Source organism: Hemitrygon akajei, chromosome 1 (assembly GCF_048418815.1).
Source record: "Hemitrygon akajei chromosome 1, sHemAka1.3, whole genome shotgun sequence".
Classification (NCBI taxonomy): domain Eukaryota; kingdom Metazoa; phylum Chordata; class Chondrichthyes; order Myliobatiformes; family Dasyatidae; genus Hemitrygon; species Hemitrygon akajei.
Genome location: NC_133124.1, coordinates 122,573,451 through 122,587,032, shown reverse-complemented (window position 1 = coordinate 122,587,032; position 13,582 = coordinate 122,573,451). Strand labels below are relative to the sequence as shown.

The 13,582-nt window shown below is 39.9% G+C and overlaps 1 protein-coding gene across 1 annotated transcript in view; it reads left to right on the top strand.

The window, feature by feature from the left end:
* The first annotated feature begins 54 nt into the window (after positions 1-54).
* LOC140730509 (uncharacterized) overlaps positions 55-13,582 on the top strand; it is a 49,596-nt gene continuing 36,068 nt past the window's right edge. Inside the window, exons 1-2 of the mRNA XM_073051056.1 lie at positions 55-4,870; positions 7,702-7,810. Of these exons, the coding sequence (XP_072907157.1) occupies positions 4,802-4,870; positions 7,702-7,810 (178 nt within the window). The 5' untranslated portion in view covers positions 55-4,801. The remainder of the gene's footprint in view (positions 4,871-7,701; positions 7,811-13,582) is intronic.

Here is a 13,582-nt window from a genome sequence, read left to right as displayed (position 1 = left end):
CAACAGAGTCTGCTTGGCCAATTTAGTTCAGATTATTGCACCAAAGGATCTTTACGGCACTGGCATGGGTGCTGTTCATTTAGACCACTGTGCCAGTGATGGGTCTTTTAGCAAAGAGCTGCCCTCTTAACTCTAACATATAATCCTGCCGTGTTCTCTTTTGCGCAGTGTTTTATAGAGCATGTTAATAGATGTGCAATGCAGTGGTACTTGATCATGGTTGTGAAGAATGTACTGGTGTAGCAGCAGACCCTGCTAATATAAAAAATAACCTTTAAGCTTCTTGTATGGGTGTGACAATTTTTATTACCCATTGATATATGTACGATGTGCGATTTGATTAAGTGGCATACATAGATATTGTCAATCATGTCTGCATCCTACTTTTACAGCATTCTTTTCCTCATCTCCTTGATTCCTTTTTGGCCGTTACAAATAACTACTGGTTTATCTGCGGTTTATCCAGTTTTATAGGATTAGTCACCGAACCAGAATTTGTTTCATGAATCTGGAACATACAGTTTCTGGGCAGAGCTTATTTATTGCAAAATATTATATCATATCTTGGGAAGGGGATTTGGAGCAGTATGTTTCTAAAGCTGAAGAGGTTTTGGTTTTACTTTTCCTTTATTTTATCAACCTATTTTGTAACAAGTTGCATAGTTGCGTTTTAAATTTACTTGTGTTCAGTGCACTAAAGCAGCAAAGTAAATACTTTGCATTCTGCTATACTCAAAATAGCTTTTTATTTAAAAACTTAAGTAGAAGGCTACACTTGCAGGAATATATGTGTCAGATACAAATTGGTAACTGTTTGGGATGACCTAAGAGGAATGTTTGCCTTGAAGAGCTCAGGAATTTCTCACTTGGGCCTTGGAAATTACAAAGGGATTAAAGTTTGCATCTGAGCAGCCTACCACAGGACAGTTAAATGCCTCTTGCCTTGGGAAGAATATTTAAGAAACCGGCCACTGCTGTGGTCAATTATGAATGAAGAAATTTGAATTAGCGGACAGCCATCATAATTGGGACCTATTGGAAGGAACTAATGGCAGATATAAAAGTAAAGGTAAGAACGTTGCTATTTGCAAACAGTAAAAATTATTGTTAAAAGAAACGTAGGAAGGGGAACCAACTTAACTCATAACACACTTTATTTAGTTCCATATAACTTAGTTTCTAAATATATGACTTTAAATTTGATATAAACATCTTTAGTTCAAAATGTCTGACTTTAGAAGAAGTCTAACAACTTACTGAAGTTTCTTGTGTTGTTGTTCCTTGGTGTCAGAGGCTGAGGGGAGACTTGATAGAAGCTTACAAATTTACAGGAGGATAGATAGGATAGAAAAGCTTTTTACCAGGTGTTAGAAATGTAAAATATACATGGTGTTTAGGTGAGGTGGGAAAACTTAAGCAGATGTGTGGGGCAAGTTTAGCAGTGGGTAGGTGCTTGAAACTGGCTGCCATGGGTAATGATGGAAACAAGTACCGGTAGGCTAGTAGCATTTGTGACTGCTGATAGTTTAATTTGGCTTAGTGTTCAGCATAGACATCATGGGCTGAAGACCTTGATCCTATGTTCTATGTATAAGAAAGGATAACTGGGTAATAGAATACACCACTGCAAATACAATAAAATGCATATTTGGGAGAAATGTTTCTACAAATGTTATACCACTTCTATTCCTCAAGGGTGAGGATAGCTGATGTAATAAGGGACTATTATTAACATAAGTGGTAATGCATTCTAAAGTTTGGGATGTATCACTTAAAGTAGCAGCAGTTATATCTAGTTCTAAATTAAATTGACTGCTTTTGATACTTGCAAGCAGTTTAGCACCTCAGCAATCTTAATAGTAAACCAAATAAAGCTGGATTTGCATTGATGTTTAAAGTATTAAAAATGTGTTGTACTGTAATTTGGTTAGATTACTTGAGATTTGAACATTTTTAATAAAATTACGAGTTAGTGTTCATTAAAGTTAATGGATTAATTATGCACTTAAATATTTTACAATGACTTCTGAATATCCAGCAAAATTGCTGAGAAACTTAAGTTTAAATGACATAAAGACCCATGAGAATTTATGGTTCTCATAAGGTAGATGAAAGACAATGATGTTCTCTGCTCATCATTAGGTGAGAATATTGAACTTTATATTTGGTTGTGCAGCTACAGAGTTGAGGTTTTGTTTATTTAAAGACACATGACAAGTCATTCAAAGGCCACTTTTGCATAGAAAAGTGTTCATTTGTTACTTAGATACATTATTGCAACTGCTGACCATGAAGGTATCCATAAACTGATTAAAACAGGGTTAAAGGGAAAGATCGCTGGAAACGTTAATACTAACTAGACAAAGTTGAGTTATTATAAATGTGGAGTGAAAGTTATTTCCTAACAAAAGCATAACGCTGGAAATCAGGGAAGAAGAAAAAGAGGTGATTGCTTCTCAGGATATCCATTCACACCTCAAGGCTACTTTGACCTTGCAGTTTGTCACTATAATTCTCTATCTCACTCCCACTTTGAATTTTATGTCTTCAGTTCCTACTTTGTTCCAATGATGCACAGCATCAGCTTACAGAACAGCCCTCCTACATTATCACTCAGGATGTAGTAAATTATTGAGTTTAACAGTTTCAGATAACCTTTTCTCCCTTTTTACACAAATGCAAAAGTAGCTTTGTTTCACCTTATTTTGTTTGAACTTGTCTCTGTTCAATTACAGCACTATTGTTCAAAGTAAGTTTTATTATCAAAGTACATGTATATTACCCTATACAACCCTGAGATTCATTTTCTTGTGGGCATACTCAACAAATCTTTAGAATCAGTGAATAGACCATCCAACTAGGGCGTTCAACCAGAGTGCTATCATTGAACGGACGATTGTATTCAATAGAGCTATCAAACAGCATTTGCTTAGCAACAACCTGCTCTGTGGGTCATACCAAAGTCATTCAATTCTTGACCTCATTGTAAACTTGGTCATCGAATACCCACTGTCTCTATTGCCTTAACATAGAAGAACGTGACGTGAGCAGGCCATTTGGCCCACAGTGTTGTGCCGAAACAGCTAAGAAGCAAATGTAAAACCACCCACTGATTGTTCCTACCTACACCATGTCCATTTCGCTCATCTTCCTTACATCCATGTGCCTATCCAAACGGCTCTTAAAAGCGTGTAATGTATTTGCCACTACCAGCGTACTTGGCAGCATATTCCAGGCATCCATGACTCGAGTAAAAAGCTTACCCCTCATATCCAGCTTGAGCCTTCCCCCTGTCGTATTGGACATTTCAACCCTGGGAAACAGGTACTCTTTGTCCACACTATCTATCCCTCTCATAATCTTGTAAGCTTTTATCAGCTCTCCCCTCAGCCTCCAACGCTCGAGAGAAAACAACCGGAGTTTATCCAGTCTCTCATGATAGCACATGCCCTCTAAACCAGGCAGCATCCTGGTGAACCTCTTCTGCACCCTCTCCAAAGCCTCGACATCCTTTAGTGGCACAACCAGAAATGAAACTAGCTTTCTATGTTTTGTTAATTCGGGTAGAGATATTTCCTAAGTGTTAGGGGAGTTTCCTCTTCCATCACCCATTTAAGCAATGCATTCTGTATCCTAACAGTTTTCCTCTTTTTAAAAAAAAACCACAAACTGAGGAACTCTGGGACATCTGTTGAGGGAAATGGACAGTGGACATTTTGTGTCGAGACCCTTCATCTGAACTGAAAGATAATGGGGAGATGGCCAATTGAAAGAGGTACTCGGCACTCACCTACACCCTTTTGTGCAAGCTATCTCCCCTCTACATTTCAGTCCAGATGAAGAATCTCAACCTGAAATGTAGACCATCCATTTCCCTCCACAGATGCGACTTGACCCACTGAGTTCCTCCAGCAGTTTTTCTTTGCAGATTCCAGAATCTGCAGTCTCTTATGCTTCCAGTCTTCATTTGCTTGCCTCTCCTTTCCTACTGAAGGACTTGATTGTGCCAAAGCATATTCCCTGGGGTTTGAAATGCCTTGCAGTCAGTGTGCAAAGTGTGCATCTTGAAATGTATTTTTCCTGCAGGGGTAGAATAATAACTGGAAGTACTTAATTTATCCCATCTCAAATATATTGCAAAGCTTAATTAGTATAAGTCAATTTTAGGCATGCTTTATGCATGGAAAGACTGCAATATCTCGAAGAGTACTTTTAGTTCTTAGGAGATGTATAAAAGTCACTTGTATATGAAGTGTAACTAGTACATAGAAGATGCACGTTACATGAAAGAGGATATGTCTTTGTATTTGCACTCAAAATGGAGTGAAGGAGCCAAGCCAAACAGGCTGAGTAATGCACAGATATCCGATTCGTCCCTGTGTACCTGACAAAATGTTCGTAACTTTATGTGGAATGTCTCTCCTGCGATGGGAAATGCTTCTGGTCTTGAGTTTTATCCAAATTCAGCAGATTCACTTTCCTGCTTTTTATCTGAATTCACTTGTAAAACTTGGCAAATATATTATCTGGCATTTGTTCAGCATTGTTTAGAAATTTTTAAATTTGAAAGGACAGCATGTTCAAGCTTTGAAGATGTCCAGTACTCAATGAAGAAAATATTATTATTTTGCACTATACAGATTGGATATCATTCAACTGTTCCTTTTGCATTCATCAATTCTGATGCATGCTGGTGTTTATTTTTCTTCCATCTCACTATTGAAAGTGTTATGTTCATGCTGGGTGCAGTCCAGAAAGGTTTTGCCCCAGTGCACAATGTGTGGAAAAAGAAACAGTTAACATGTTCAGCATATCTGAGAAAGAAAGAAGACAAGTTGTTCTCTCCCCCCCACAGACACTACCTAACCTGGTGAGTGTTTCCAGCCTTTTCTGGTTTTATTTCATACTGTTCAGAACATACTTCCAGCAGACGTCACAGAGTAATTCAGAAGCATCCGAATGTTTTCCTCCTCAAATTAATTCTATATGCAATATGTGAATACTGTGCGACTCTTATACAAATGGTGATTATTTCTAGATCAATTGTTAAATTGAGTCTGCTGACTTTATAATTGAAATTAAGATAAGGTATTAACGAATATTGGGGAAAAGCAATATATGAAGTTATGACCTCATTGAGTTAGACCATACTGTTCTGGTTGCCACACTAGACTAGAGGAGGGATGTAGTAAAAATAGAGAATTCCCTACGATGTCTAAAATAGAGGTCTATAGTTACAAGAAGAGATTGGACAGCCTGGGTTTATTCTCACTGGAATATAGGAGGCAAAGGGATGATTTTTGTAGGGATCTACACACTTATGAGGGGTGTAGATGGGATGGATAATCAGAATATTCATCCCAGGGCAAGGGAATCTAGAACTAGAGAGATCAGAATTGAGGGGAGAGGGAAGAAATTTAAAGAAAATCTGAGAGGCAAGTTTTTAGGTGCTGGTTATTTGGAATGAGCTGCTAAAAGCAGAGCTGATTGTTGCAGATTGGATGGGTACTTGGATAAGAAAAGTGTAGAGCGATAGGAGTCTAAAGACAAGGTTAGCCTGGTTAAGGTGGGCTGAAAGAACTCATTCCTGCTCTGTACGTTTCTAGATTCTATCAATGCCAGAATGGACTTGAAGATGATAGTTTACTTTTGATACTGCATGAATCCATTATTGTTAACTGGGCACAGAATGGGACTACGTATGCAATCATGATCTATGTGGTTCTGTTATTTGCAATAAATTGGGTGTTCTCTGTGATGATTATTCACTGTGTTTCTTGTGTTTTCTGTGAATGCCTGCAAGAAAAGTAATCTCAGGGCCGTATATGATATATGTTCTTTGATAATAAATTTACTTTGAACTTTGAGTGATTATAGCTCAAAATATGCACTTCCAGTAGTGCTTGTGGGGAAAATGTGTAAAATTATAGATGACAAGGAAAAAAGCCCTTTTTAAAAAAAAATGATTCGACAATGCCTCACAACAGATTGTGAAGCTAACAGTTGTGAATGATATGCTCATTTTTTTAATGTATTTTGAAGCTTATCCATTCCACAGTAATGTAGAATTGATCATCAGTGAAAGGTATTTAAAGCAGTTTTGTTTTTAAATCAATGCTAATTATTACTTGAAGATAAGGCACCAATTTAATTTCTCATTACTCTGATATTTTGAGACTAAAAGAAGTAAAACTGAGTTTTTTTTAAATCCAATCCCATTGCAACTGTGACTGAATAGCAATACATTATAATTTATGAAAGGGCTCTGCATATGGGTGAAAGATTCTTTCATCTATGGCACTATTGGAATCCAACAAGGATGAAAGCCCCTCTATTTGTTGGCATATGTGAAGTATTCTTGAGTGTTTGCATTGAGTATGCACCAACACACTGATGATGCTGAAACAGGTGGTCTCAAGGACGTGGCCAATTAGGGCATATGTTCAATTTGTGTTGGTGGCGAATGAAAGGCATTTCTGAAGGTAAGAGGTACTAATGGTAAACTGTGCATTACTCTGCACCTAATCCATCAGTCAGTTTATTATCTCACCACTGGCATCACCATCATGGGCTGCAAATACACGTGGATGCTAGAATTACTGTAGTAGAGGCAAAAAGTGATTGGAGTTGTTTGACTTGGATAGAAATGGTGAGAGCTGGGACAGACTAGATAATCATTTTTCCCACCTTGGCCATCTATGGAGCTCCACACTGCAACTATTTAAATTTTCCTTCCCACTACCATGTCCGTCCCGGCCTCTCCTATTCTCATCCTGAGGCTAAGTGAAAACAAGAGGGAAAAACTTCCTATTCCACCTGGGTGATCTATAACTGATGGAATAAACATTGATTTTTTTTGCAGTTTTAAGTAAACTGCTCCCTCTCTGTCCCTTTTACTTGTCTCCCACCTCTAATCTACTCAGTTCCCCCTACACCCACATAGCCCTCTACATCATCCTTTCTCCTTCCCATCTCCCCATTATCCATACACATCTACTGGATTCCTATTTGCCTAACATACTTCCCTGACTTGGTTCTATGCTCCACCATCCTTTTCCATTATCTGCAGCCCTTTGTTACCTCCACCTACCACCCCCCCCCACCCCGCACCAATTTCTGTTCGTTTCCACTCTTCCCCCCTCTATCTGCATATCACTCCTCAGCTGGATCATCCTCTGGTTTGCCAGTTGTTGGTCCTCCACTTCCCCCTACTTTTTACTGGCTATATCCCTGCTATCTTTCAGTCCAGATGAAGGGTGTCAACACAAAATATTGACTGTCCACTTCCTTCCTGACTCATTGAGTTCCTTCATAATTTGTGTGTTGATGGAAATACCAAATAAGTATTTTCTCTCAACCAGGCCTTCACCCTCCTGGTTCATGTCAATCATCATTACCCATTAATAGTAACCCTAAACTCAACTCCTTTTATTTACATCACCTCGCTCCAGACTATACCATTCAGCTCCCCATTGGGGGAAACTTACAGTACAATAGCCAATTATCCTGCCAATGCACAAGTCTTAAGGATGTGGAAGAAAATCAGAGAACCCTGGTTACAGGGAGAGCATGCAAACTCGACACAGCAGCACAAGTCAGGAATGAGTCCAGGATGCTGGGCCTGTGAGGCAGCGGCTCTAAAAGTATTTCCTTATCCTACAGTCATTAATGTATTCATTTCTTTTTAATTCAAACTTGCAGGTTTTTTCCCCGTCATCGAGCTGCTGTGTGCTGTGGCTTGTTACTCATTTTCTAATCTCTCACTATTCACTTGACACTTACTGTCAGGAATATTCAGGCTCTGTTTCTGGTGAGTAGGATCTGAGAAGATAGTTTAATATTAAATGATGTATGCCTGCTTCTTCTACCATCCTGTATGTCTATTGTAGTTTTACAATTTGAAGGACATCTTTTCAAAGGTTAACACTTGATAGTTTTCCAAAACAAATGAAAACAAATAATTCTATAATAGCTACATTGTGATCCATTTTGATAATCCATTGTTCTTACTGTATACATGCAGCACCTAATCTGTTTTTATACTGCTTCAATATGCCTGATGTTAAATATTTGGTGAATTGATTACACTCCTGTGATGCATCTTGAATGGTTTTGCACCACAATGTCTTTCCTAAAAGGGAACTGTTGATGTGTATGTACTTTGTTCAATTTAGTAAGTTAGCTTATATTTTCTTAGATGTCCTGAAATACTGTGAAAAATTTCTCTCGTGTACCATCCATACCGCTCATTTCATTACAACACCATGCTGACATTGTACCAGATCAAACAATAACAACGCAGAGTGAAGGATTACAGTTACAGAGAAAATGCAGTGCAGGAAGAAAAACAAGGTGCAAGACAGTATTGAGGTGATTTGCGAGGTCAATAGTCCATTTTGTCTTACTAAGGGACTGTTCAATGGTCTTAAAACAATGGGATAGAAGCTGTCCTTGAGCCTGGTGGCATGTGCTTTCAGGGTTTTTATTCTTTTGCCCGATGGAGGGGGGAGAAGAGAGAGTGCCCGGGTAAGGGGGGCCTTCGGCTGCTTTACCAAGGCAGCAAGAAGAGCTGACAGAGTCCATGTGGGAAAAGCTATTTTTCTATTCTGCCATTTGGACTTTCTGAAGGATAATCTTAATTATCATTTCTAATATCTCTGGCAAAATTAAAACATTTATCTATATTTTTGTTTATTTTCCAAAAATAGCTGCCCGTGTTACAGACTTTTTTTTTCTGTGTGGCTTACTTTCTGACTTCCTGCCAACATTTTACTGTGTATAAAGTGCACAGCTGATTGTACAGTTAATTGTTTCAAGCTCACAAAAAAGAATGCGATATTCTTAAAAAATCAGTACTACTCCATGAAGTCAAGCTGGAAACATAAAAGCTTGCATTCTGCTTTGTTGCAGCGGTTTGCTCTGTACACTCCTTAATGATCAAGAATGCATTGATACGTTGTGTATCCGGCACTAATGATTTCTCATTCCTGCTTATATACTGTATGCTTTCTGTAGAAATACCATGAAATGAATTTATGCTATTGTATCTCATTGCTGGTTTTAGTTGGGTATGAATCGGGGCACAGAGTAAACATCCTGAAAATACTTGTGATTTATATAAAACATCCACTGTAACTGTCCACAGAAGTAATTTAGTGCCAGGTAGATGTATTAAATAAAAAATTGAGAGAAGTTAAAGGTTCCATTTAAAAGGTAGCATTTACTTCAAAGTTGCATTATTTGGCATTTACATTGTAAAATTATGAAATCCTCAAGGACAAGCATACAACTAGCGAAATTTAGTGGGAGGAAAACAATTGCAGACATTGTGTCTTCGATCTCTAAATTTCAAAGGAGACATTTGATTTGAGATAATTCCAGATGACTGAATTGCTCCCTTTAATATTAGTAGTTTTGAAGATTCTTAAACTGTTATGTGGCAATAAAGTGTAATTAAATTGGAAATGTTTAGTAACTCAAAATCTTCAAAACCTCCAATTGGCTTAAACATTGAACAGTACAGCACTGGTCAATCCATTCAGTCTATGATGCTAATTTATACTAAATGTATTCCTGTTTATCATCATTCCCTCATTTTTATATCGAGTTAAATGCATCTTAATCAACCTGCCTACTTCCTCTGCTATCCCTGGTAACCCATTCCAGGCAGCTACCACATTCTGTTTTAAGAAAAAACAACTTGCCCTCACGTTACTTTTAAAATTCTACCCTCTAACCTTTATTGGAAAGTACTCATTTAGTACTGAGGTCTTTAGTCAGCCTTGATACTCTAGAGAACAACGCAAGTTTGTCCAGCTTTTCCTGATAGCTCATACCCACTAGTCCAGGCAGCATCCTGGTTATCCTCTTTTGCACCCTCTCCACAGTCTCTGAAGAAAAACTAGAACTGCACGCAATATGTAGTCAGAATGAAGTTTGTATACATAGCTGCAGCATGACTTCGCTTCTCATAGTCAGATTCCTACCAATGAAGATAAGCATGCCATGTGTCATCTTCATCATCTTATTTACTTGCATATATGGACCTGGACCACAAGATCCCTTTGTACCTGAACACTGTTAAGGGGCCTACCATTAACTGGGAATTTTCTTCTTTCATTTGACTTCCCAAAATGTGTCACCCCCCCCCCCCCCCCCACCTTTTCCTGGATTAATCTGTCATTTCTCTGCCCATATCTGTATCTGGTCTATATCCTGCTGTATTCTTTGATAGTCCTTTACACCATCCACAACTCCACTGATCTTCGTGTCATCTGCAAACTTGAAATCCATGCATCATTGATAAGTATCAGAAACAGAGGTCCCAGCACCAATACTAGTGGACACCATTTGTCACAGACCTCCAGCCAAAACGACAGTCTTCAACCCCTACTCTGTCTTTATGGGCAAGCCTGTTCTGAATCCAAACTTAACTCTGGATCCCATGCATCTTTACCTTCTGAATCAATTTACCATGAAGGACCTCATCAAATGCCTTTCTAAAGTCCATGTAAACACTGTCCACAGCCATAACCCTCAAACTCCTTTTCCGTCTCAAAAAATTGACAAAAGATCATAATTCAATGTAGTGATCCTGGCTCTGTTAATCCTCTCCACCCACGATAGTCCTAGCATTAAAATAGACAGTGTTCTGCCCATCACTCCCACCATGTTTATTAGCTTGTTCCTTAGCTGTCCATCCTTTCAGTCTTGCTTGTCATACCATCTTTCTTGCCCTCAGCCCTAGTACCTGTTGCCCTGTTCCTCTGGTTCCCACCCCCGCCACTCTAGTTTAAATTCTCTCAAGTAGCACTAGTAAACTTCCCAGCAATATTGATTCCCCTCTAGTTCAGATGCAAACCGTTGTTACGTGGAAGTGGATTCAGTAAGTGGGACAGAAAACACTGATTGTGAGTAAACCCGTTAACTATTTACAAACAATGAAACACTCAACTAAACATCTATGTCAAAGAAGTACTTACCTAAACTCTTCCTTCCAAGTTACAAAACTGCGAAACTAAACATACAATAACACTTCTAACTTAAATAGGAACTTTGTTAAATCCCCCTTCCCCCCACACCAAGTTACACAGCTACAACACTAAACATTTAGCAAACAGGTACTTACCTAACAACACACACAAAATGCTGGTGGAATGCAGCAGGCCAGGCAGCATCTATAGGGAGAAGCACTGTCAACATTTTGGGCTGAGACCCTGCTGCGTTCCACCAGCATTTTGTGTGTGTTGCATGAATTTCCAGCATCTGCAGATTTCCTCCTAGGTACTTACCTAAGTGTGCATGGGGACCCTCCTTTCTGCAGCATACTTTCCCAATAGTCCTTCAGCTCTGGTCACCACCCAATCTGAAGGGGAGCCCTTGGCAAAAAGGGGCAGAGGGTCTCGCACTCACTATTCTTATACCTCTGGGGTGCCCGAAACCAGAAGCCAGTGCCATGGCATGAAAGCCAGCCAATGGGAGAGACCTGCCACATCCCTTGCATGGGCCAATCAGCGACTGGCACAGCGGAAGCAGCTTACAATCGGCAGGTAAGTTAGCCCTTCACTTTACAACCGTCTTGGTTGTACAGGTCCTCTCTGCCCTGCAGGAGAGCCCAAACGATCCATAAACCTGAAGCCTTCTGCACCAGCTCCTTCACCAAGTGCTACGCATATATTTCTCACCTCAGTAGCACATGGCCCAATGATCGATATATCCAAAGCCCTCCCTTCTGCCCCAGCTCTTTAGCAATGTACTGAACTGCACTATTTCTTACCTTATTAGCACCTTAGTAGCCTCAAGATTCTGAAAGGTCACATCTCCACCCCCACCCACCCCTCCCAACAGTAGCTGCCTACTTCCTTACTTCTGGTGGTCACCTATCTAGCTGTAGCCTGCACTTGCTACAACCACCTCAGGAAACTCGTTCATGATATCCCCAGTCTCCTGGATGATCCTGAGTCTATCCAGCTGCACCTCCAGTTCCTTGACCTGGTCATTCATGAGCTGCAACTGGGTGCACCTGCCACAGCTGTAGTCATCAGGGAGACCATGGGGTTCCCTGACTTCCCAAATCTTAAAGGAGGAGTACTCCATTGCTCTGACTAGCATCTTGTCTACACTATCAAAGGTCACAGATAAAAAGGAAATTTAAAATAAACTCAGCCTTGCCTTCCCACCGAAGCCTCTTTAGCCAAAGTATTAGCTCAGCTCCTCACTCTCAAAATGGCCATTCAGCCTAGCCCTACCTTTTTATTGGCTGAGTTGGCACAGACTTAACCAACTTTAACAAAGCTGTTGGCTCCTCCTATCTACTCTAACTGGACAAACAAACTCTCAACTGAAAAATTAACTGTTATAAAGCTGCTGGTTAATCCCCTCTGCTGCCCTGGCTAAACCTCCTCATCACAAATCCCTTTAGCTGTTCAGGGAGGGAATGTTGAAATCCTGTTGTGTAGATATTAGAGAGGGACTCAACACATTTTGCTCCAGACCTGTGTTGGAACCTCGCTTATACAGCATGCTATAGATGTTCGCCTTGCATATCACGTTGGAAATACCAGATCTGGTGGAACAAAACTTCTCCATTCTTCAGCAATCAAAGTTTGTACAAATGCCAGCAGCAAATCTTCTCTTGGATTGACCTTCCCATGCGTTCATCACCCAAAATGCACAGCCCAGTGGGATGACAGTGACAGCTGCTGCCTCCCAGCTCCAGACTCAAGGGTTCAATTCTGATCTCCAGGGCTGTCTAATTGGAGTTTGCACATCCTCCCTTCTCAGCGTGGCTTTCCCCCACCTTCTCTGGTTTCATCCTGCATCGCACAGTTGTGTGGATAGGTGGATTAATTGTCCATTATAAAATTAACCCCACTGTGGATAGGTGGGGAACTGGTGGACATGTGAGAGGCTATATAGTAAAATAAAAAGGTGTCCAGAAAGCCTCAAAAGGTTGGCATCAACATAATAATCCAAATGGCCTCTTCTGTTCAATAAGAAAATTTGAGAGTATTTGATATATATATATATCAAATATATATATATTTTTTCAACACAATTGAATGTCATAATGTAGCAGGTATCTGAAACATACAGTAGACCACAGGAGTGGTCTATCATGCCCAGTTGTCTAACTCTTTGGGGTGGGTTGCCGTAGTGGTCTAGTACCACGGTAACAGTCAGGGTGATGGTCCAAAAACATCGTTCTTTGTACTGCTCACTCCTGCCTATGCTCTGACTTGGATACAGAGGGAAATAAAATGGTGTAAATCAAAATTGATTTGGCATCTCCCTAGAGCAAGGGGTGTAGATGGGGTGGAGTTTGTTAGGTGTGTTTAGGATGGTTTCCTGACACAATATGTAGGTAAGCCTACAAGAGGAGAGGCTGTATTTGATCTGGTATTGGGAAATGAACCTGGTCATGTATCAGGTCTCTCAGTGGGAGAGCATTTTGGAGATGGTGATCACAATTCTGTTGGAAGCATAAATTGGGACAGATGTTCTCAGGGAACTGTACGGCAGAAATGTGGCAAATGTTCAGGGGATATTTGCATGGCGTTCTGCATAGGTACGTTCCAATGAG